Here is a 26,670-nt window from a genome sequence, read left to right as displayed (position 1 = left end):
ACACAATCAATTTGTTAATGTATGGTCCCCAAAAATCTATGTAAATAGAAGTTGGCATTAATGTAAGACCTTCTGCCATGCCTGTAGAGAGGCCATGCCATGGAGAGTTGAAGCCTTTGGTATTCCATGATTCAGTTATTCAGTAGTGTCCTCACTCAATCTTTTTTTCTTATATGTGACTGATATCAGCATGTAACACTCTACAAGTTTTGTTGGAATGTATCAAAGTAATTTTAGTATAACATTATTAAAAAAATAAAGAGCTTTACTAAAAAGAAAACTTTTCCCCCTTATCTACTCAACTCAGAAAACTGTGGAGAATAATTTTCCTGTCCTATGCCTTGTGTTCAAAAAATGAAATAAAAATATTCCCTGCCTGCCTTCCACCCTCTCCCCCTTGCCCCCCACCCCTGCCAAGAGTTGTGGGCTAGGGATAAAATTATCTACAGCACACAGATTCAGAAAAAGCAATACCTATATGAAGTATGTGTGATTCTGATTGGCTGATTGTTGATATATTGAGGGGCAGCTGAACATATATCCCCCCCCAAATGGGGAAAGTCATGCCAAGTGACATTTTGGTTGCCATATTGGTTCAAAATGATGACTGGCATCCGAATATTGACAATGACCGCTGCTTCCAGCTTGGGAACCCTCGTGCTAGGTTTGGTGATGATATCTCAAGAGGCAGCTGAACCTATGGAGAACAGATGGAGAGACAGTCAGGCTACTTTCTGAACTAATAGTAGATAGCCATTCTAGGTAGCAATCTGCTTTACCCTGTCTGTGAAACAACTCTAGCCATTTTCTATTATCTTTCCCTCTACCTGAGGAATTTATCAGGTTAAATCTACTAAACAAATCACTAGCAAGGCCCTATCTTGCAGTTATACTTACAAATCTAACCTTTTCCAACCTCTCTCCTTCCTGATTGAATATTTCCCATGTTTCCCCGCCATGATTGTTTGAGAGTATCCAGGAGATTGACACTATGTTCTGTCCATCACTGGTACCGCCATCACAGTATTCAACTTTGTTTTCGGCAGCCAAACATTTCCTTGACAAAGAAACATTTCTCAAAACATTTCAGCAGGAACGCTACCAGTCTGTGCAGCTGTCTTTTTGTTCTTTTGTAGTATTCTCCCTCTAGATTTAATATGCCATTGATGGAAATTCCAAACACTGAAATTTATTTTAAGTGGAAGCTGAACCAAAAATTTGTGGGGTTCAGTTTTTGTAGCAAAGATTGCTCTTTGTGGACTGCATGCATTTTCTCTGAAAGATACGTGCTGTTTAAGAAGACATCCCTCTCAAACTTTTGTGTGTTATTTGGATGTACCACACAGCCACTTCCTGAAAGCATTCAGCAGATGTTTTGTTGTATTTAATACAAAGCCCTGGGTTTGATACCATTTTTTCTTGAAAGAACAAATAATTCAGTTTTCAAAAGCTTCAATCATTTCCAACCAAAAACACACTACTAGGATGTGTGCAGACATTGCTATTGACTATTCATAACAGTAGTCAACCATGCGGAGGACCAGTCCCATGCAAACATAGGCTATCATTTGCATCACAACAAATGGCGTTACCATTTAAAAAAAAAATCTTGAGGTTTTGCATCAAGGCTTTGGAGGTTACAAAAATGCATATTTATAAAATCCCATTTTCTTAGCATTCAGATTCTTTAATCAAGAGAGCTAAACAGAACAAATTATCCTAAATAACATAAACAGCTATAAAAGTGCTTGCCTTAAACGGCCTTTTTCTGCATATATAAATATAAATGTTTTAGTGAACTGCTTCAGCTTTTGTACTTAGAAATTCACCTCTTTTTAGTTTTTTCCTTGCTTGTGGTTAAACGTTTTTCTTTTACAGTACATTGCCAGTATATAGACCAATAAATTTGACTCTTGTTACTTTATTTTTTATAATTAAATTCTCACTCTCTATACAATTATCTTTCCCCCCTTCATTTTTCTTTTAAATGCAGAGGGTTGTTGCTACAGGAGAACAGCAGGCTTTCAGAAGCACTACATTACTATAAATTGGCCATTGGAAGCAGACCTACTTTAGCCTGTAAGTAAAGCTGCATGTTCATTTGTTTTTAAAAGATGCTTTTCTCTCGTGCTGTGGTATAAATACCACTTTTGAAAAAGAGCGCTGAAAAATACATTTTATCTGTAAAGAATTAATTGTGCGCAAGGGAGAGATTTTGCTTGCACATAGGTATTTTTCATAAAACCTCCTAAGCCCCCCTACGTGCAAAGGTTGCTCATTACCAGCCTTCCTTATTTATTTGGAGAATAGCTACCATTCCTGTTGAATTTTATGACAGAAGCTTTGTTTGTTCTTCAGACTCACATATCTACCTGGTTGGGGCTCAAATGTTTTTCTCGTTGCAGTAGTAGAATGTGGCATTTTATCGTACATAATCTTCTCTAGAGGAGTGGGTTGCGGCAAGAGTCATTTAATCTATAGCATGACCATTGTCAGTCAAGTTCAGCAACATCTGGAGGGCAACAGGTTTATCCTTTATAACATAGGATTTTGACAATAAAGAATTGGACCATGTTGCAGATTGTAAAGATCAGTCTAGTTTTACAAAAAAGTACTAGCAACTGTAGTCATCATGGCTTTGATGGTTTTAAGCAAGCCTGGCCATAGTGGGATCTCATATGAACGTGTGATATCTTTGTATTTTTCTCTCACACAGCTGCCTATTTAAATACTGGTATCATCTTAATGAACCAAGGCAAGGCTGACGAAGCCAGGAAGACATTCCTGAAGTGTTCAGAAATTCCTGATGAAAATTTAAAAGATCCACATGCTCACAAGAGCTCGGTTACTAGCTGCCTTTATAATTTGGGGAAACTTTACCATGAACAAGGACAGTATGAGGTGAGACCTTTTTCTTCCACAACCATGTTAGATACCTTCATAAGCTTCATTATAATAGTTGCTTAAAACCAATTGGTTGAGTCCAGAGTTGCTTAAAACCAATTGGTTGAGTCCAGAGTTGCTTAAAACCAATTGGTTGAGTCCAGAGTTGCTTAAAACCAATTGGTTGAGTCCAGAGTTGCTTAAAACCAATTGGTTGAGTCCAGTTTTGAGTGTTCCACCCTTGCTGGGCCAGCGGGTGGTTTTTGCTCATCCTCATCTTCCCAGACCCTTTGCGTTTCCTGAAGGTTTGGAGCCTTCCTTGAGGCAGCACAGGGAAGGCAGAATTTTTATTTGTGAGAACATGGCTTTGAGCCCAGCATAATACTTCTAGAGATCTGCAAAGGGTATGTGAGGGTGTCATTCAGTGAGAACGAAAATAAATTTCAAGCAATTGCAATAAATAAACTATGAACAAACATTGGAATATATGAAGCTGCTTTATACCCTTATACTCATGGGTCCATCCAGCCAAGGCTAGAAAATGCACACACACCCGTTCCATCTCTCCACCTCCACCACTGCCTGATGTTACTGGACATGGCCCAGGGAAGCCCTGGCATGCTAAATGCAGCGGGGGAGAATAAAGGAGGCCAGAGAGGAGCAGGCAGGAGGAGTGGTGGTGAAGGAGGCGGCAGAGGGTGACAAGTGCAGGAGGCAGCAAATGCCACCTCCCTGTTGTCCCCAGCCTGCTACTTGAGGTGACTGCCTCATTGAGCCTCATGAGCAGGCAAGTCCTGCATCTCTTTGCACTGACTGGCAGCAGTCCTCCAGGGTTTTAGACAGGAGTCTTTCCAAACCCCATGTGGAGATGCCAGGAACTGGGGACTTTCTGCATGTAAAGGAGTTTCTCTATCGCTAAGCTCCCTAGTGAGCTTTGACCCTTGTCCTGTGGTTTTTGTATGTTTATGCTTGGGCTAAGGTAGCCCAGCTGAATAAGCCTCAATGCAAAGCTGCTTGTATTTTATGCATTCTGCATAAATCAGTTGTCCTTCATATTCTTCCAGCCTTTTGTATGAAACAATACAGATTGTAATAGTGATTTGTGTTTATAGTAGATCGAGAGCTATCATTGTGAGCATTTGAATCACATGATAATAAAAGTACTCGTCTGTAGTTAAATCCTAATTTGTATATTGTGTAATTCTACAGAATTTTAAATGTAAGCTAATGAGCCTTTGGAAGTTCTTAAATATTCCATTTCCCCTTCTTCAAATGAGATGGGAAATGATGAAAATTATTCTGCATTGCGTTGAAGAGACTCATCTTTTTTGTTGACTTTTTTATAAGTGGGAAATGTGACCCTCTTCATGATTAATGAAGACAATTGCATCTTTCTTGTATTAAATTTGCATGTAGAAATTGCTTCTGAATTCTCTAATAAGAACATTTCTTTCTTTCTTTTTCTCTTCCTCCCCCCAGGATGCCCTTACAGTTTACAAAGAAGCAATACAGAAAATGCCAAGGCAGTTTGCACCACAAAGTTTATATAACATGATGGGTGAGTACAAAGCAAACATTTGAAAAGAAAATTCAGCATTTTCACCATCAAGGTGATTAGATTATTTGTAACTCCCCATTCGATTCCTGCAGTTTCATTCAAGATTATTTATATTGGCCATTATATATGAGACACTGAGACCTTATTGTTCTGCCCATGGTGCATATTTCTGTTTTTCTGTTAAATTAATTTTTTTAAAGTTTAGGGAATGTATTATTCCCTCTTCATACTTTCAAAGTTCATAGACGAGGATTATGGAAACAGACCTCATTCCCGATGACCTATGAATGTACATTAACATGGGCAACTAGACCCATACATGTGTACAAATGTATGTGTATAATGTCTTCCACAGAAGTTTTTTTTTTGGGGGGGGGGTACCAGGCTCCTTGATCAGACAGAGAGAAGCCTAGATGTCTGCACTGTTTTTTTTTAATTTAGATTATGTATAAACCACTTTCCTATATGTGTGTATCCAAAGTGTTGCACAGTCAATAAAACCAATTTAAAGCAACAAAAGATCAATAGGTAAAACTCAGACCAAAAAAGCAGTAGCAGATGAATCAGGCAAGACAAATTTCAAACTCTGCCTGTTGAAATAAAATAATCTTAAGATCATATCTAGAAGTGATTAAAAAAAAGAGGGCCTGTCGAATCTTCCCAAGAGGGAATCTCCAGAATTGTCCCACCACCACTACCACTCAAAAGCTCATGCCTTACTTTCATTTGTGAGTGGGTTTTCTCCATCCCAATGAGGAAGGAAGTCTCATGTGGCTTTCTATGGAGGGTGAGGGGGCATTTCTTCCTCCCCATGTGGCCAATAGCCTCAGGAAGCAAGCTTGCAATTAATAGTTTGCTCCTGGCCCAAGACCTTTCTTCCAGTCTACAGCCCATGGAAACAGGGCATCCAAAGCTGATTGAAGGGCTTGGTAAGTTCCTATGGGCTTAAAACAGTCTTTCACTTGGTCCTGACCTAGACTGGTAAGGAGTTTGTCAGGATTAGCACACAGATGGGCAACCAATTGATATAAAACCATCATAATCTTCTGGCTACCATATGGCTCTGTTTATATCTGCAAATGTGTGTGTTTAGTCAGCAAACGGCTTGTGACCATGATCCCATAGTGCCCACAACCTACATTCAGCTGAATGTCTGAAAAGGGTTTGTATTATGCAAGTTGGACATTAATTTTATTTTCTTGTGACAAAGAACCTAAAAAACTATATATTTTAATATAGCAAGGCTATTCTTAGTCAGGTGTGATCTTCAGGACTTGAGATTTAATGTTCTAGGTAGCTGCCATTGTACATTGACTAGATTCCCTGAACCGACTTCTTCTAAACAAACTGGGAAAGGGACAAACAAATTATTTGTACTTCCACTTACCATAATTATTGAAAAGGACTGAAGCTAGGCTTGCACATGGCCCCACATATCTCTTCTTCTTCTTCCTTGCTCACCACACAGTAAGATAGTTGAACTAACTCCCTGTAGAAAGCTTTGGACAATTCTATGCTTGAGAAGATAAATGCTCATGGGTATTGTATTTTATTTGAACTAAGGTTTCGTGCAAAAATGAAAGTTCAAATAGTGGGTCTGTTTAACACTTTGATTACAATGTGTTTGGTGCTTTCAAAGAACAAGAACTCCAGTTAGACCTATTATTAACAGTAGTGCTAAATTGTTAATATTAAGTCACTTGTACCATCTGTTCTCCATGATTTTCAAGGAATATGCCCAGTGGCTTTTGTCTCACTGGTCTGGCCAGCTGGTTCCTACTTTAAAAATGTTGCTACTTTTACTGTAGATTGACGTTTTTAGCCTTCAGGTTTAAAGTTTAACAGTTTAGTTCTCTCTTCTACTTATTGGTATCATGGTCGTTCTTGCATTGTCTACCCAGAATGTGCATCGTATATGAAATTGTGAAATAAATTTGGTTTTCAGTATTGGTGTGATTTATTTGGCCAGGTGTGCTTGATTCAAACTAAGGAAACCATATGTTTGGCCCTTTACCAAAGGAAAACAATTTATCAGTCTTTTCATTTCACTTTCAAAAGGGAGAATTAGTATGATTTAAAATGATTATCAGTCTAATTTTTTAAGATTGCATGAAGTGTTTGTTTGGTGTATGTTTTCCTTTTTTGGCACTTCATTTTAAGAAGAAAGTATAAGGGTAACACAGATTAATTGGCTTGGCATTCGGACATGCCATACAAAGGCTAAAGTCCAACTCAGCTGCATTAAATAGGTAATCTATTTTGTTTTAAGGCTTCAATTAATTCTTGGGGTCAAAATAAATAATGGTCCCTATGGGAACTTGAGTAGTTTAATGTTAAAATTAGGCTTGCTTGGGCCTTTTCTGTCCTGGAAATATGATATTATGCAGTTGATTGTGTTGCATTGCTCTTAAAACCACACAAGCCCACCTGCTAGAATAATTCATATGTTAGTCAGCTTAATGGTATAAATGTAAGTTGGAGCATAGGGGCTTTATTTTAATATTAAAAGGTAATAGGAAAGAGAGCAAGGCTGATATACTCAGGTTTCAGATCATTAGTTACACACATTTTTTTTCTGTATGTAACTTCATTCCTCTAAGTGCACCTGAATGCCTGTCCTTCAGGTGTAATTTTGATAAATCATCTAGGTGGTATTTTAACACTTTGTTCATCATTTGTGCCTACCACTACTGGTCATAATTAGGTATCTCTCTTCAAATACACGTGGTTTTCCTTGCTTATTGTAAATATGAGGTGCCAAACTAGGAAATTCAGGTGTGGCTTCTGGCGGTTCCCTCACTGCGAGAAGTGAGGTTAGAGGGAACCAGACAGAGGGCCTTCTCAGTAGTGGCGCCCGCCCTGTGGAATGCCCTCCCATCAGATGTCAAGGAAATAAGCAGCTATCCTATTTCTGAAAGACAACTGAAGGCGGCCCTGTTTAGGGAAGTTTTTAATATTTAATGCTGTATTGTTTTTAACACTTGATTGGGAGCCGCCCAGAGTGGCTGGGGAAACTCAGGGCAGGGTGCAAATAAATCATCATCATCATCATCATTATTATTATTATTAGGCTTATGTGCAAGCAGTTGTTGCAGCTGTTTTTGGCATCTGTCTGTCTCAGCTGACAATGGAGTGTGCCTCTGGGAGTGAAGTCGAACCGCTGGAGAATCACAGTGCCTGCTGTGGCTGCAGAAACCGGTAACTGCTGCCACCTGTATTGTTTTTGCTGCATTAGCAACACCAAAGTGAGCTCTCTGGGACACAAGCCTGGGCAGTGTGTATGGAGGTCTTGGGCTGCTCAGATGACATGACCACCCACTTGGTCTTGCTGCTGTGGACCAAAGGAAAGCAGAGCAATACACTTGGCAGAATTTTTGCTGCAGATGTTGCTGGAAGAAGGCATACAAGATGCACAGGAATTCATGAAGATGCCCCTAAACGGCTTAGTAATAGATTCTGTCAACTTCTGACTTGTAAGCATCTGCTGAGTGTGAAGACTTGGAAATCCATAGTAACAGCAGTGTGGTTTCTAGCACTTACAGTGTAGTTGTATAAGTTGATCACTGGGTGGTCGACACAGATTTTTAGCTGTGGTATAAAAAGAAGGGCTGCTTTAGACTTGCAAATGGTGACACAGTGGCCTGGTTTGCACAAGCCATGGTTTAATTCAATTATCCAAACCCAACCCAGCATCTTAAATATAGTTTGTTAAGCTTGTAAGCCATGGTTTGTTGTTTTATAAACCTTGGTTTAGGTTAACTATGGCTTAGAATTACTTGTGAAACTGGTCCGTGGTTCCTTTTGTCAGCCAAGGTTTGCATGTGTTGTTTTCTATATGGTCAAAGCCAATGCAATATTAAACAATCAGATAGCTTTAAAACAAACATAAGCAATGGGTCTAAACAACAGTAATAGTCTGACTCACCCTAGTCAATACTAATTTACCACATTTGCAAATTGATGGATTAACGTCTACAAAATATTTCTGTGCAACTTTAGTGCCTTTCAGAGTGAATCGATTTCAGCAGGCCTTTTCTTTGGTTGCGGCGGCGGCGGGGGTGCTTCAGAAAGAAAAACAGGATACCTAAGAAGCTTGACTGATTGGTAGATCTTTCTGAAACTCAAAAAATAGGTCTAGTTGCAGGCCATTTGAATATAATTCAGGGAGTCTATAATATCCAACCTACCATATTGTATGGATGGCTGCCCTACTTGAAAACAACACATGAATATGCACCAGGTTGCCATGGGGTTGTGACAGTTCATCATCATTCCCCTACTACAGCCTCCTGACTCTGAGAAGCCATTCCTGACAGCTGTTGGACCCTTTGGAATGCAATGTGATGGGGCATGGGAGACTGCAGCAGGTCAAGGGAATTTGTAGAATTTGACTAGGCTACCTTATAAAAGCAAAAGACCACTTGTGCAAGACATCTCTGGATCCAAGCCAGTGACTGTGTGTGTGTGTGTGTGTGTGTCCCCACCCATATTGACACAGCACAGTTAAGGAATAAATCCATGCTGATGAATGATTCCTGTATTGCTCCATCCGTCTTGGAGCCAAGAGAAACAAACCATCAGGCTGGAGTTACCATGATGAGTATATCAGCACTCACAACTTGTTTCTCTGCAAACCATGATAGCAATCCAAGGTTTGTCCTTGGCTTACCAGTCATGGTTGATTTGGTAGAAACTTTTAATGTATGTTCACACATCATGATAAGTCAAGGTTTGTGGTTTCTCCTGGCTATAGGGAGTAAAGAGTGAAATGGGAACAATTCAACAGCATGCACTAGCATGCTGTCCATTCATGGTAAGACATAGTTTATGACTTACCATGTCATGTGAACAGGGCCAATTCATATAATTTCTATCTAGGAAATCTAGAAAATAAGTCTGGTATTCTAATTGTTGTTCCCCTTTCGTCATGCCATATGCAATGGCTCATCTATCTAATGTGTACTGTATATACCAAAATAGGTATCAGAATAAATGTTAGTTTATGCAAAATCTTAGTAACAATGTGCTCTTCTTTATCTGCTGAATGTGGATACCTTTATAAAAGACAATCTAAGCTGAGTTCAGGGCCCTCATTTTGATCATGATTTGTTCATGCTCTGGAGGTTATAGGATTGCAGAGCTCCTATGGTCTAAACGATTTCTCTCTTCCTTCTTGAAATTGATTAACTTTGGATTTCATTTTGCATCTCCGTTTTAGCTGTTGATTCTGCTAAATTACTTTTTTTTTTATTCTACTGAAGCCAATTAACTAAGCTCGGTGTTGATTGGGTGTCTGGGTCCATAAGGAACCATTCAAGCGAAATAAATAGAAATTGACTCTGTTAACAAACACTTACAAATTAGATCAAGGTGCCTGGGCTCTTAGTACAAAAATGGAAGATGTTCTTGATCTTCCCAGACACATGTTGAAGGAGCATCCTTCATTTATATACATAGATATATATGCAAATTATAAAATATATCTTATCTTTTTTACATTTGGATTTCTCATACAGTTGGATTTATTCATGAATATGTTAGGCTATAAAATATTTAGGTCATTGTTTAGATCAGCTGCGGGAAACCTTTGGCTTTCCAGATGTTGCTGACCTACAACTCCCATAATCCCTGGGAATTAGCCATGCTTGTGGATGCTGATGGGAGTTGTACTTCAGCAACATCTGGAGGGCCAAAGGTTTCCCCATACCTGGTCTAAAAAGTTAAATTTCATGACATAGTTCTGACACAGAAACAGTATGATTATAATATGATTATATTTATACTCAACAATAATATGCTATCCCTTTCCCCCACTTTTATCTTCTCTTTTTTAAAAATAATATTTATTAACATTTTAAAGACTGCAAAAGAATGACAAAGAATTAAACAAAACAATACAATACAAAAACAAAAACACCACACAACACCAACCCCCAAACATTAAATTAACAAAACCAAACAAACACAATTTAAAACACATCTAATAAGTTCAGTATCTTAACTTTCATTTACTTGTTTCAACGACCTCCTCACACCTCCCTTTTTGTATTCCACTTTAATTAACTGTTTCAGCAATTCCTTTCCATCTTCCTCTATTTTCTGTCCTGTAATTTATCTTAACATATTCTAACCTTATTTTTCCCTTTAATATATAATTGTCTTAACATATTTTAACTTTATTTTCCCTTTAATACTCTCATAATCTATTTGTACTTAATTCATTGTAACATTTCTACTAAAGCCATATAGCTCCTTTCCAACATTTTTCTAACACTCATTAATTTTACAATATTTTTATAAATAGTCTTTAAACTTTTTCCAATCTTCTTCCACCGACTCTTCTCCCTGGTCCCGGATTCTGCCAGTCATATCCGCCAATTCCCTATAGTCCATCAACCTGGTGATCTTCTGTCCGATGCTCTTAACTCTTTTCCAAGTCCCTTCTGCGAGTCTTCTTCATATTTATACATGAACTTTACTTTGTCTTCCACTAATCTGATTTTCATTTTCCTTCCTTTGAGGCTAAAGAGTAGATCTCGGGGAAACTCCCACCTAAAGATGATTTTATTCCTTCTCGACAGGGCAACCAAATCTCCGTAGTTAAATCTAAGATCCGAAAGGTATTTCAGGACGTCTCTCAAAATTTCCACTCTTGACTGTTGTTCTTCTAAGTTCCTCTGGTATTTCCAACAGTCTCTTATTTTGTTCTTCTCTTTTTTCCCTCCTCTTCCAAGTCCGAGAGCCCTCACAGTTTTAATCTCTTCCTGACCCAAGTCCCGGTCCCAAAAGTCATCAAATTCCTGTGTAAGGAAATCTATCAAACTTTCCTTCTCCAGTTCAGGTAGGGCTCTGATCCTCGAAATCTGATTTTCTTTAAATTCAATCATAGCAGGCATCAACTTTTGGTCATCAAATTGCATCTGTAAGGCTGGGACTCTCTCTCTCTCCAATTGTGTTACTTTAGGTTCAACGACAATAACTTTCTCCCTAGCCTTCTCTGCAGTTTGCCATGTCAAAGTAGATTCCTGTGTCAGATAGTTTCTATATTGGTGTTCACTTTTTGTCCCAAATTGTCAATTTTGATAGTTACCACATCCACCTTTTTGTGAAGCTGTTCCAGTGAGTCACTTATCTTACATAATACAACCACTAAGGCCTCTTCTGTCAACATTCTTAACTGATTCAAGGTCAACAGAATCTCACAGGTTTTTATCTTGCAGCTGGAAATTCCCCCAGCTCAACTCTTGTGACAGTTTCAAAAGCTTCCTCTAGAGGGAAACAGTTCCTCTAGAGGGAAACAGTTTCTATTTGTATTAGTCCTTTTAAACTCAATTCAAACAATAAAGTTAGTTTCAATTTTCTGTTACTTTTACTCCTTTTTAAACGCAGACGGAGACTATGGAAACAATGTATTCCTCTTATTTAACTAACTGTCAGTGAACGTTCTAATCACGGTCAGTCCTGTTGGCAGCCCGTTTCCAGGATCGGAGCGGTGGTATATTAACTCTGTTCGCTCTCTCCTGCAGGTATACTCAGTCCAAAACTCCCCCCCCCTCTTCTCCTGCCACCAAGGGGGGTTTAGTATTTTTACTGATGGAAATTTAGTCCTTTACAATAGGCTTTGCGAGACTTCAGCTTGCATCCTCATTGCTTCAATCTATTTACAAAAGGGGAAGGCGGACTTCCTGTTTTAGACCTCCCCGTTTCGGCACCAAATTAAGACGTTTAAAAATCCAATTCTCTGCTCTACTCACGGGTAGTTGCTTTAAGATCCAATTGTCCACAGGAAAAAGTCAGCGCTCTCCGGCAACAGCTATGCGGCTTCGCTCCGTGGAAGAAGCAGTCAATTCGAAGCACCGCGCCGCTCACCCCATGTCGCTCCAGATCCTCGAAACCGGCTTTCCCTGCGAGTAGGGGAGGCGCAAGAGGTGCCAGCCGAATCCCATGTTCACAGGCTTCACCCGCCTGTGATTTCTAGTGGGTCTCCGCCTTCGCTGTGGTGGCCAGACCCGAATTCCTACGAAGCAAATTCCTCCCGATCAGAGGAATTCCACCATTACCGGAGGCGCTAACCCGGAAGTCCTCTTATCTTCTCACTTAAATACACTAGAGATCTGGTTAATTCATTGACATTTTGATATAAGATCACTTACACATGGACCAGCCTTATATCCACAGTGTTATCATCTGTAAACAGATGGAGGTTTACTGGTATTAAGGTTGAATGATAAGATTAGAGGGAACTGCAGAGTTATTTTCCATACAGGTATTTCTCTTTCATAGTAGTTGACAATGAGACTGAATGATGGAACCCAGACATGAACTACACAAGTTACGAGATAATGCTAAACTATAGTTTTGTGTAACGTAAGAGCCATACTTCCATACTACTGTTTGAAGCTGGCTTTGTTTCCATAAAAGAGTGGATAGATAGAAATAGAAACAGAAGCATCCAATCTCTTCTTTGTGGTGGTGCCAGACAAGATGGAGAACTCATGAGCCTGAGTTTTGTATATAGATATAGTTTTATATAGATATAAATGTACACTCAGATAAATATTTGTTTTGAAATTATCACCACCATCACCATTTCAACTTGTTAATTAATTGTTACACAGAGTGTCTTATAACACCTTTAAGAACATAAACAAATGATGCCATAGAAACAGAACAAAACAAATTGCACATAACAGTCGTAGGAAGCTGTGCGCTTCACTAGTAACAAAAGGTGTCATTGGACCTCCAAATTATTCTGCAAAAGACCACCATCACTACCAGTCTTGACAATTTTTTATTTCTTTTTGCTCTCGATTTCAGGGCTATTCTTTATTTCCCACCAGAGCTGCTGCTTCCTCAAATTCAGTCAGGAATTGAAATGAAAGTGCACCTAGTTACCTACACTATCCCCTAATTTGTTTCCAGTATTCAGTGAATCTCATATTTGCTCTGTTAACACAACCTTGCAGATAAAACCACATAGCACACACGTGTTAGTTACTGACAGCATGAAACAAACAAAACCCCTAGCTTGTGAAAGTTCACTTGTTCACTAAGAAATAGTTCTTACTTGCCACAGGTGGCAAGCTGAGCAGCTTTTTGGAAGCCTCGACAATGTGTTCTTCACCTCTCTTACTTGCACAGAGTGCTTCAGTTCAGTCTGTATTCAAGCTGACATCCCTTGTCTTACACTTGTTGTATTTAATAAAACAAGGAGAGTTTTAAGTGGAAGTGAATTAATTTAAGTGTTCTGGGCATTGTAGCACATGTTCCTTTGCACCAATATTTGTGAAATGTTTTCATTTTTATTTTTCTGTGCTTGAAGCCAACCTCGAATCAGGAGACATTTTTATTAACTGGGAATAAACCAAAAGGAAGACCCTACAGGCATAGTCTTTTAAATCTGGAACAGAATGTGTACCTCCTCTATTCAGATTATGTAAATCCAGATTTTGTTACAATTTGCCCCCACTGAGAAATAAAGTAAAATATAATTGCCTCTTTCCCCCTTGTCCCTTAAATACTAAGATGACATTCAATTAGTATGCTAAACAAGGTGCCTCACTGCCTGCATATATTAAACAGTTCCTAATCTTTCACTTCATATAACAATTTTTGTCTGGCATAATTAAGACTTTGGTATTCTCTTGGGCAACTAATGAATCTTTCCCTACCTTTCCCTTTTTGTGCTATGATTTAAGTAATGTACAATAGTATTTCTATCACACAGACTTTAGGGATGCATTATTAAAAGTCATCAGATTTCTCTTGGGACTGTACTAGAAGTCTCACAATTGATCTTTCTCTGTTACATGTATCACTTAAAGAGCAAAGCTGTCATTAATCACAATATTTTTGTTGATGCAAGCCCAGTTCAAAGTTCTACACTGCATATAAGTTTCCTATTTTTGTATTAAATTGTGAGCACTAACACAATGCAGGGCAAAAAATGTCCGCATGAAAATATAGCGTTCGTTGCTACATACTTTATTCACATCCAGCTATACTTTCTTAACTAGGTGGGAACTGCATGTTAGGTTTCCATTTCCAATCCAAAAGCTATTCCACTCTTTAGGGGTCTTTTTAAAAAAATATATATATTTTTAATTAGGTTTTTGATAATTTTATACATATAAAACATAACCTTTTCAAACATTTAAATGCAAGGTTCTTTTGAACCTTCGGACCTCCTTCCCTCCCTCCATGGATTCCATCTTTAAAATTAAGTTTGCCTCATCTTTTACCTTTACCTATCTATTAATTAGGGGATGCGGGTGGTGCTATGTTCTAAACCACTGAGTCTAGGGCTTGCTGATCAGAAGGTTGGCAGTTCGAATCCCCGCGGCGGGGTGAGCTCCCATTGCTCGGTCCCAGCTCCTGCCCACTGAGCAGTTCGAAAGCACATCAAAGTGCAAGTAGATAAATATGTACCTCTTCGGCGGGAAGGTAAATGGCATTTCCGTGCGTTGCTCTGGTTCGCCAGAAGCGGCTTAGTCATGCTGGCCACATGACCTGGAAGCTGTCTGCGGACAAACGCCTGCTCCCTCGGCCAATAAAGTGAGATGAGTGCCACAACCCCAGATTCGGTCACGACTGGACCTAATGGTCAGGGCTACCTTTACCTTTTTATCTATTAATTAACCATAAAGGTAAAGGTAAAGGTACCCCTGCCCGTCAGGGCCAGTCGTGACCGACTCTAGGGTTGCGCGCTCATCTCGCTCAAGAGGCCGGGAGCCGGCACTGTCCAAAGACACTTCCGGGTCACGTGGCCAGTGTGACGAAGCTGCGCCTGGCGAGCCAGCACCAGCGCTGCACACAGAAATGTCGTTTACCTTCCCGCTAGAAAGCGGTCCCTATTTATCTACTTGCACTTAGGGGTGCTTTTGAACTGCTAGGTGGGCAGGAGCTGGGACCGAACGATGGGAGCTCACCCCACCGCGGGGATTCGAACCACCGACCTTTCGATCAGCAGGTCCTAGGCTCTGTGGTTTAACCCACTACGCCATCCGCGTCCCTTAATTAACCATAATTATCATAAATAATTCCACATTACAAGTGTCCTTACATCCCTGCCAAAGATTTTAACTGTTTACAGTGGTCTTTTAAGTAAATTACAATTTTACTCCAGTCTTTAGTAAATATTTGATCTTCCTGGTTTCTGATCTTCCCTGTCAGTCTCGCCATCTCCTCATACTCCATCAGTTTCAGCTGCCATTCTTCTTTCTCTTTGGGGGTCTCCCTCCGTAAAGCTGCAATGGGAAGCAAGGCTTTTGATTCAGTATACCCACTGCCCCTTCTCTACTATTCAGTCTTTTCACCACCTACATTTATCTCTTCCCTCCTGGTAGCCTTCTACCTGCTGAGCCTCTCACCATTAGGCAGGCCAGCCCCAGCCGCTGAGCGCAGCTGTAGTCATGTGACCTCTGCACCTGCAGTCACTCTGCATCTCCTAGCTGCAGCTCCAGCTACAAAGCAGAGACAGGGCCACAATTGTTAGAACAATTGTTTTAACTGTGTGTTGTTGTTGTTTTTAAAAAATCTTTTAACTGTTTTTAATTTGTGTGGGGTTTGATGGTGGTGGTGGTAGTGTTCGTTATTCTTGAGGAAGGGAAGATGTGCCTGGGAGGAGATGTGCCCATTATATTTATTTGGTAGTTGTGACTTTTTATTCACGCTGATATAATTTAATGACAGACAATTAAGAAATATTTTAAACAAAGCAAACAAATATATTTGCATGGTAACCTCTTAACAAATGCTTTATAGAGCTTCGTTCGTCGTTCTGTAAATCAGCTTGTGCTATGCAGCAATTTAAATATACCTAAAATGCTGTTGCATGTAGCATAGACTTTTGAGACAGTGTTACATGTTTCAAGAGGCTTAAATCTGTTAGTCCACCAGGATGGCTAACCTGTATCATTCCAGATGTTGCTTGAACTACAGCTCATATCATCTCTGACTACTGGGCCTTGCTGGGTCTGATGGGAGTTGTAATTCTGCAACATCTGGTTTGCCACAGGTTAACTGGTCTGTCCTCATGTGTTTGGAAAAGGTACAAATTGTACACATCCTTTGTATTTTCAAACAAATGAGCTCTAAAGGCTCCTAGTTCTAAGGTAAATTGGACCCTTAAAACACATTCAGCAAATGCATGCATTCCTTTTCCATAAAGGAACAGGCTAAGCAAAGAGGATTTGCTTGTGTCTGTTGTTTTTTTGTAACAAACAGTAGCATTTTACAGACCTTAATATTTTAAGCCTCCTTTTGCTCCCCTCAAAACTGCATATTCAGGTTGCCAAGAAGCATCTGGAGCTATAAAAATTGATTTATTTCAAGAAAAATGAATAATTTACTTCGCTGAAATCTTTTGGCTGAGCCTTATTTCTGCTTTTAACTATAATTTGTTTGTCTTTTACAAATATGATGCCGCAGGAGGAGATTCTGCTGCATACTCAGCTATATTCGCATGTTTAGAAGCTACTGTGTAGTAGATACTGGAAATTTAAAATCCACTGTTCAGCTATGTGTGTGAATTCGTATAAAGGGGAAACACATTAAAGTTCATCACACTCTTGTGTTTGAAACCCTTATTTCTCACCATAAAGCTCGAAGTATCTTATTGCCTAAATTTTTAACCAACTGACCACAGCTGTTAGTATCAGCTATAGACAGATGCATTATTGCAAACTGAAAGTTCTATATAAATGATCATGGCATATATTTATGGTGATGCATTTTAATACTGCTTGACATTCAGGGATCAGCAGTGGAATTTCTGGCAGCACGGTCTAAGATAACTTTCAGAGAGCAGCTAATTTTAGTAGACAATCTACAACGATCTAGTTGTTCTGAGAGGATTGTATGAAATCTAGCCCATGGTGTCCTGAATTTCCTTTCCCTCTTAATTGCCGTACTCTCATATAGAAGGCAGCACATCAGATATCGCTGAACATATGGTAGTAAAACAAGGACAGGTATATATGGATGAACTTCCTTACATGCCCCATTTCCGTCAGGGATTTTGATCTGTTTACATGAATGTGATAATATTAGGAGTCCTTTATTTATGAACTTCTGGAAACTGAGGGGGGATTATTTGATGTTGCTCACTGGCAAAATGCTCACCAGTTATGAAAAATGCTTCCTCTGGAGCTCCCACTGACAATAATGTCAATTTTTAGATGCCAGCTGTAGACTTTTCTTTTTCATTGGGCTTTCTGATTGACCTGAGTAACTATCCAGTCCTATTAACAGACAGTTGAGTTTTAATGAACCCCTGCTTTTTTCATGATTGATTTAAGCTTTCATATTGTAATACATGCCAAGGTCATGTGGCAAAGGGTGACACCCAGCTGTAGCTTCCAAGGTCATCTGTCTTTGTTTCAAATTACTGCCTGGTCTGGATAGCACTGTCTTTCCAGTTAAGAAGAGAGACAATAGCCTTAGGTAGCAGTGGAGTCTTTTCTTCCCATAGGGCTTTTCTCCCTAAGCCCCTTGACTATTCTTGGGAGTTCAGAGCTACATGTACCTACCTCTTAACTAGCCTGATGCCTTAATACACTGGAAGAAAAGTCTAGATTCTATCCTGTTTCCAGTGGTGATGCTAGAGAAAGGTTGGAGCTCAAGGATAGAGCATCTGCTTTGCATGTAGAAGACTCCAGGTTCAATCCCCAGCATCTCCAGCTAGGACTGAGGAAGATGCCTTGTGAACTAAGTTAAATGGTTATATCCCATTAAATTAACTCAAGTTTTATTCTCTCTCTCTCTCTCTCTCTCTCTCTAACTCCATGTCCTCTAATTGGTTTCCAATTCTGCTGTGCAGGGGAAGCCTACATGAGGCTCAGCAGATTACCTGAAGCAGAACACTGGTATGTGGAATCACTGCGGGCCAAAACAGACCACATCCCAGCTCATCTCACATATGGGAAACTCCTGGCTTTAACGGTAAGTTGTTATTATTTATTATATTTCTATACCACCCTTCATCAGAAGATCACAGGGTGATTTACAATATAAAAAAACACATAAATACATAACTCTCGGGAAAGAATATGTTCATTTTGGCTAAAATTCTAGTGTGTGTTTCTAAAGAACAGACAAAAGCAAATATTGGTGTTATCTTAATAGCCAGACTTCTCAAAGTTTGCCTTTAATACAGCATTTATTTATTTATTTATTTTTTTAAAAAAACCCTAATAGGCTCCCTCTTCCCAACTCTGCTCTCTTCCCAACTCATTCCTCAATTTCCCAACCATCACTTAATCTGGAGAGAGAGGACACAGTGTGCCCCATGCCCCAAAGCTAAACATGGCCGCTGAGCCCTGAATAGGAAGAGCTGTTTCCCCAGACCACAAGACAGGAAGATGAGCTCCTCCACAACAGACAAATTTTGTTGTTCATCCTCTGTTCCCTCTCCTCAACCCAGCTCATAGTTACGCTGGGGTATTATAAACCTATTGCCTTCTGTTCTAAACCATGGGGCTCCTTTCAGCAGGAGGTGGTGTTCCCATCCCTGTGGAAGTCTCTGCTGCTGATGGCTCAATGGTCCGTTGTCAGGAATGGTGGGACTGCAGCTTGTTGCCAAATGAGGCATTTGGCTTTTCCCCATGTACATGAATGAGAACATGGACATGAATGAGACAGCTCTTCCAGAGACACCACTTCAGTTGAGGCTAAATCCTGTCTGCATCCCTGGTGATATCAGTGCTTGAAATGAATTGGGAAAACTGTGGTTTGGAGCAGGTCATCACTTCAGGTTTTCAGCTATAGATGCCAGAGAACTTTGACCAAACCCTCAGAGGTAGGCTGGCCATCGGTTAAAACAAGGATACATGTGACATTATTGAGATTTCATAGTTGTGTGTACATGATTAATAAAACAGACATATCTTGCTGTCTCAAATGTATAATTTGCCTGAAGTATTATGGGATCACCTAGGTAAAACACAAAAAACAAACTAAGCGACAGGATATGTGAAGTCCAAGGGGGTTGGGGAGAGATATGAGGCTGTTGCGATAATTTTAAGCCTATCAATGGTTTTGTCTCTTTTAAAAGGACCATCATAGTTTTAGATACCTTGAGGATTTAACATTCTTCACCTTGCAGAATGCTTTTCTCATGCTCTGCTTACAGGTTATGCCTTCTGCCATGTTGAATGGCAGATAGTAACAAGCTCCTGTCTCCCAGTGGATTTGTATTTGTAACCTGAATCAAGCCAGAGAATGTAATCAATTCTGTTCTATAATGTCCCTTATATGATGGCCCAAGGGAAAATAGGGCAGGGGGATTTTGGCTAGATTAACATCCTGTTCTGACCGAGAAATCATCTGTTTTCTATTAGAAAAATTACATCCTTTGTGACATATGGAACAGCACTGTATGTTTTAACTGCAAGGAAACTTCAAGTGAAAGAAGGATTAGGACAACTAAGGAGTTCTAAGAAGATAATAGAACTTTTTTAGATAATGGATGTTTTTAGTTTAACTTAACTGAGAATTTTATTGTATCGGGTTTTTAAAAAAGTTTATTTTTTTGAAATTTTACCTGAAAACTCTCAAAGCCAATGGCTAATACAATAAATCTGATGGTGACTTTAGTTTCCACACTTCCTGCAATTGTTAGAGTTTTAAGGCATATGTTCTTGTGTGAGTTTAGCATATAATATGGTGCCATATAAAATGTTTGTGTTCATAGAAATTAATGAAGTGCACTAAAGTTATGGTGCTCAAAGAAGCATGAATTAGTGCAGAAGACAAATAATGTGACTTCAAGTCATTCATTTGAAACTCATTATTCATGCCCATGTCAGTATGTAGATAAAGCTATGCCAGTTTTGCATAGCACTGCTCTAGATTTTCTGCTTAACCTTGTTTATGTTATCATATTTTAAGCACAAATTTTATCTGTGTTCTATTATGTTTCCTATGCTAATTTGATAGATTAGTAAAAGCTTAGTAGGAGATAGTATTTTATGTACCTCAACTATTTTATGAAAAGCGTTTTATATCTTAGTTTGGGTGGCACAGAATGGGACCATGGAACACTTTTTACAATGTATATGAAACCCGAATCTATATTTGTAACAGAATGGCTAGTGAGATTATGATCTCCCTGCCTACAGTCAACTGGAAGAATTTTTTTCACAACCCACATATCAAGTAATATTATAAATTCATATGTTAAAAGTATAACTCACCAGGGTGTATTTTACCAGAAAGTATAAGAGGAGGAAAATTTAGTGGTTAAGGCATATGAGTAGTGGCTCAGCTAGTTGAATAACTGGAAGGCGGCCAACCCTGAGCTAAAGCCCCTGTTTTCATTTTATTTATTTTTCCAGAAACGGTATTTAGCTTTTTGAAGGTACATAGCACCATGATGGTTCTGTTATAAACTCCCCAATATCTCATTGTCGAAATCAGTTACTTATGGGAAGACGCTATTGAAGCTAACTTCCTTGTTCTAGAGCTTGTTGACTGGTATTGGGAGAGTGCTGGAGTCCTTCCCTGATTGTGATCATTTACAATATATGTATTTTCTGAATATAAACATGTTTATTTTAGAAAACATTACAGCATTCCTGTAATATATGTAATTGTGCTTCTGACAGAAATAACAGTGAAAGGGGCAGCCTTGAGTATTTAGAATAGTTAATTATCATTTGATCAAGACCTGAAGGTACAAAAAAGTGTCAGCAATCTAATGTGAATTTTTTGTACAAAAAATGGAGGTTGAGGTTTTCATAATGTTGGCCAGGCTTCTGACTTCAGCTTGAGAGGCATTTTATCTGTACTGGTGTGTCTGCTGTGACGTTTATCACACAATGGCGGGTTTGAGTTCTCAAATCTACTTATCCCAGATTGCATATATCTCTCTACACTGTACTGTAGTCTTGCTTAAATGCAGTTATAACCTATAGCATATTCACAGCCTACAGGCAGAGGGCGGTTATAGTTGGTACAGTTGATCTTCTCTGATGTCACAGAAGGCCTTGGCAGGAGAGCTGTCATTGGCTTAGCTGCTGTGATGCCACAGAGTAGAAATCTTGGCCAAAGTAGCTGTGTGCTCAGCTGGGCTTGAAGACTTTTGCCCTTGGGAATCATGCTGCATTCAGGAACAGGAATCATGCTGCATTCACCTCTGTATCGGCTGCATGCCCATGGGCTTTGGGATAACATGTTGCTACATATTGGTTGAGTAGTTTCAGGGTTTATGAACAGAAAGCCAATTTCCACAAATGCTTCCTGCTTATGCCAGGATGCAGTCTGACCTATTTTCCTTTGTATAAGTACAAGCATGAAGGAGCAGTGGCGTAGCGTGGGTTATCAGCACCCGGGGCAAGGCAAGTAATTTGCGCCCCCTAACCCATGGATTTGCATCCCCTAACCTGTGGATTTGCGCCCCCTAACCTGTGGATTTCCCTAACCCCCAGATGTTGCGCCCGGTGCGGCCGGCCCCCCCTGCACCCCCCACGCTACGCCACTGTGAAGGAGGCCTCCCAGCCTGTTCACAGGTCCTTATATGATCAGTGAAAACAGTTGATCCTGGCAAGTATTAACCGCTCTCAATCTTAACTTAGCTCTTAAAAGCCACCACCACGTTGAATCTACAGTCAAACTTGAATGTTACTAGGTCATGGGTGACTATGGAAAGGTAATAGTAGTTCAGAGGTAAGTTAGCTAAGTGTGCGGTCTTGGTGAACACAGTTTCATGTGCACGCCTTTATTTCATGCCTCTCTCCTTGTCTCCATATGTCCTTCTGCGTAACTTTTCAGTCACTTTGCCAACATTCTTTGCTGAATATTTTTATCCCAAAACTTAAAACATTAGCATGACTGTAGCAAATGAAAGCAGTTCCAAAATATAGTTACTTTTGTAAACTGGCATCTGTCAACTTTGCTTCCTTTTGAATTTGGCCACATGCCAAAAAATTACATTTTCGTTTATATTTGCATTGACTTTGTCGTCCAATTACAGCAGATTTGTCTGCTTGCCAAAATTTTGTAACTCTAATTATGAAACAGAAGGCACTTTACATTTTAAAATAAATACTTAATAGCATCCAGTGATGACACTATGTTTTTCATTTCTTGATGGTGAGAGGGAAGGTTGTAATTGGCACTTTTCAGTCTCATCCCTTTTAACCTTCCTACTGGCTTTATTTAGAGGTCTTACACATATTCACCCACCTTCAAACTAAGGATCACAGCAGCCTTGTAGACAGATGATTTTAGTAGTGGACCACAGGTAACACTTCATAGGCATCTAAGGATTTCACCTCCAGGTCAGACAGTTCACCTGCCCAGGTGAGTTAATTCCATTAGTGAGTTCCCCTCAATAAATGTTTTGGAGCCACTGGACCTATCTGGACATATAATAATTTATTATTTATACCCCATCCATCTGGCTGGGTTTCTCCAGCCACTGAAGTGTGCTGCATCATGGTCCTAAGCTGACACAGTTAAGTTTCTGTCTGTTCATACGAACCTTGTTTAACTGAAAGGAGGGAGTCTTAATACTTTTTGTGGGGGGGACGGGACGTAGAAAATGAATTAGATTGAGAGAGTAAACTAATTGTTTCCTGGCAGTGAATATGATTCTCTACAAGTGCATTATTCAGAACTGCTTGACTGCATTAATCGCCCTCCTATTAGCTTCTTAGAATTTTAAATTCTCCAGTAGCTTAAAGTGTGCCAGCTGCCTTACCTGGTTGCAGAACATTCTACCAGCTGTCAGAAGATACCAGTATTAATGGGGAAACCAAAACGTCCAGTAATAGAGAGAGATGTTGATGCAGATTTCTTCCTTCCTTGCATGCAAATTTTATAGCTTCTTAATCAAAGATTAATGTCAGTCTATTTGAATAAAATGTCACATTTTATTGAATAATTGGATTTCCTTCCTTTCAATTATTCCCTGGGTTCTATTATTTCAAAAATGTTTTCAATCAGAATCCTCAGTGGTATGTATCTAGCATTGCTTACTGGATTAGCCTAAGGCCACTAGGATATTGTTATGCACTCACCAGCCACCCTGAATGGTGAATAGTTTCAGGAGCAATCATACAGGGTTTAGTTTCCTTTGTATGAAGGTGATTCAAAGACTGAAGCCTATAAGTGTATTATTTGCTTTATTTACAAAGGTGTCGGTACTAAATGGCTCCGGCCCAAATATTTTTAAAAAATCACCTACTCCAAAATCAACCAACCATATATAGGGAAACATACATTCCCATGTGTGTAAACCAGTCCGTAGCCTACCCAATTGTTCGTTTACTGGAGGCATTTAGATGATAAATAGTATCTTTGTGCCTGTGTCTATTTTGTGTCAGGAGGAAGTTAGTGATTTGTGGGAGAATGACGTTTCATAGTACCCTAATATTCAGAAATCATTCCATTTATGAATAACAAAAAATACTAATAGTCATTCAGCACACATTAAGGGGAAGGGGAGAATTTGCAGGCAATAGAATATGGTGTAAATTACTTAAGCCATTTTAACAGTCACACCAGGTTTTTGCCTTAAAATGAGTAAAGATTCCTGTGTCTGCCATTTTCCAAAGTTCTAATCCTTCCTTGGGTTAAATTCCTGCAATGTCGGAGCTATAAATTTCAGAGTGCATGTCTAACTGCCGCAGCATGTGTGTGCTCTTATTTAGCTTTATGTGCACTCCTAGTAAATTGTATTAAGAAATGGAACATTCATGTCATTAGACTAAAAAAAAAATTGTTGCCTGACAAGATGAAAGTTTGATAAATGCTGCAAATTAGTAGTAAAATAGCCTGATTCTGTCAAATGATAGATGTTACACTGTTTGACAGGAAAGAAGAGGTGTGGAGGAAACTTGAAAAATACATGGTTAATGATGTTCTTGTTTTTTGAGAGTTGGAGAAGAGAGTTTGCAAGGTCTCTGGTAATTATTTAACAAAATTTAGATATAGTCAGGGTGATTAAATTAGTCATTTTCAGTTACTCCACCTAGGGCTAAGCAAAGAAATCTGAAAACATTTTCTGCCAATGATTTTCTTTTTCTTTTTATTTCAGCTATTCAGAAAACACCAATTTCTTATACTTTGTGCCATCTTGAATTCTAGTCCCCTCGCATTGCAGCCCACCAGTGCGTTCAAACTGAATTTAGTAGTAATTTCAGGAAGCTAACCATAGTATTATTGTGACATATTATGAAGAACTGAATGAATGGGGAAACTATTTGGCATTCCTTTTGGTTTCATGGAGATAATTCTGTAGGCTGAAGCTGAACAGAAAAAGGCAGGGGATCCAGAGAATTGTTTCTTTTTTCTTAGGAATAGAAATCTGAGTATGCAATGAGACATTATAATTAGCCAGCTAAGACTAATAGTATTTGCCTGTTTCAGGGCAATGACACAAGAGATGTAAATGTTAATTCAGTCAGCAGTAGCAAGGTGTTCCAGTTTCATCCTGTTATTTGGGAGACCTGCAGATGAATGCTTTGTTACTTTAAATGTTTTGCCAAAGGAGGATAATAGCTTTAATGCCCTGTTGTGATTTTTAATATGTTGCATTTCTCCTATAATCCATATTTGCCTTACAGTTGTGCCAGGAGGCACCAATTCTTCTTTCTTACTCATTATTGTATTCCTCCCTCAGGGCATTGTTTAAAATACAGATGAATCCAGGTAGATTTCTGACGCTGGGGTTAATGGTTGGCTGTTTTTAATGCAGATTTGGTCAGCAGTCCTTTGGAGGTCTGGGAGGTCTGGGACTCCACTTGGAATGAGATGACTGTTGCTACAAGGAACTCCTGGTCTATGTGGGGCAGACCATTGCATATTTTCTCTTTTAGCTGTACTTTGAAAGACCCTTTTATTCCTTTGTTCAAGATTTCACCTCTCCTGTTCAACTCACAATAAAACATGTGGCACCACTGTAAGATTGAAGTTAACTTCAAGCTCTCACCTCATGGGTGTCATATGGGAAAGCACCTAACTTTCTGCAGAAAACTTTCTACATGATTGCATGTTACCAGGCTTGGAACAGGATGGTCTTACCTCTGGGACACAAAGGAGTCCTTGTTGGGGAAAATTCACCTGACCCTCCCATGCCTACCCAGATGCAGACAGCAGTAAGCTGAGCTGAACTTGCCAGAAGGCATGGAAACTCCCACAGGCAACCCCTAGAAACAGGAATGTTGGAGTATATCTCCTTAATCCCAGGGTTTGCAGTCCCTAGGAAGAGACACCAAAAGGGTGTGTGATGGAAGAACAGTTTGCTATGCATCCCTTCAAAAGATGGAAGGCAGTGAAGTGAACCATCTCAATTTGGACCTGCCCTGGACACAAACTTTGCATTAGCAAAGAATCAAACCATGGCATGGATGTTTGGAGAATATATATATATGTATTTATGAATCTTAACAGAAGAGAAATGGCGTGAACTTCATATTCATTGGGGTCTAAGCTATCATTAAATGAAATCAAGACCATTCTATTCTTTTCCCCAGTTGTAGATCCTTATCTTGCTTATTCATAGGGTATTTTTAAAGCATGGCAAAGTTGCATTGACACAGTGTCCAGATGATCCATCTGTGTATGTTTTCTTCTCTTCTCCTTAAGGGCCGCAAGAGTGAAGCAGAAAAGTATTTCTTAAAGGCAATTCAGCTGGATCCCACCAAGGGAAACTGTTATATGCATTATGGTAAGTTTTCAATAGATAGTGTTTCCTCACATTGCTGTCGCACTCAAGGATTTAAAAACTGCTACTGGCAGGACATTGCAGTAAAGGAAAAATAATAACAATGGTCAACAACAAAATTGTTGTCTGCATTTTTTCAGTTGATTTAGGATGAATCTGATGCGCTGAATCCAAAAATCACATTGGTTTTGCTCAATCAGGTCAAGTTTTTGAGCTATGGCCACATGTCGTTTTTTTACGTTTTTGTTCACATGTACGCTTGTGTGGAGCATTTTAGAAGAAGTTGGTGGGGGTAAAATGCAATTGTTTTGATTGGAAATGATTACCGTATTTTTCGCTCTATAACACGCACCTGACCATAACACGCACATCGTTTTTAGAGGAGGAAAACAAGGGAAAAAACATTCTGAATGAAACAGTGGATGTATCATTTTTGTGCTTCATGCTGTGGCCACAGACATGTGATCTGATGGTGAATTTGGGCTGACCCAATGCAAAAATCCTGAGAATCCCTGTGCATCCATGGTTTGTAACCACGTTTTTGCACCATTGCAGCCCCAGG

At 39.4% G+C, this 26,670-nt stretch overlaps 1 protein-coding gene across 1 annotated transcript in view; it reads left to right on the top strand.

The window, feature by feature from the left end:
* The window catches only part of TMTC2 (transmembrane O-mannosyltransferase targeting cadherins 2), a 204,573-nt gene that overhangs the window by 143,511 nt on the left and 34,392 nt on the right, over positions 1 to 26,670 (top strand). The window contains exons 5-9 of the mRNA XM_081878578.1: positions 1,994 to 2,079; positions 2,717 to 2,901; positions 4,363 to 4,441; positions 18,261 to 18,382; positions 26,030 to 26,111. Of these exons, the coding sequence (XP_081734704.1) occupies positions 1,994 to 2,079; positions 2,717 to 2,901; positions 4,363 to 4,441; positions 18,261 to 18,382; positions 26,030 to 26,111 (554 nt within the window). The remainder of the gene's footprint in view (positions 1 to 1,993; positions 2,080 to 2,716; positions 2,902 to 4,362; positions 4,442 to 18,260; positions 18,383 to 26,029; positions 26,112 to 26,670) is intronic.

This window comes from Podarcis erhardii (genome assembly GCF_964252035.2).
Source record: "Podarcis erhardii genome assembly, chromosome: 10".
In the NCBI taxonomy this organism is placed as follows: Eukaryota; Metazoa; Chordata; class Lepidosauria; order Squamata; family Lacertidae; genus Podarcis; species Podarcis erhardii.
The sequence above is the reverse complement of the archived record's forward strand: the minus strand, read 5'-3'. Positions and strand labels throughout refer to the sequence as shown.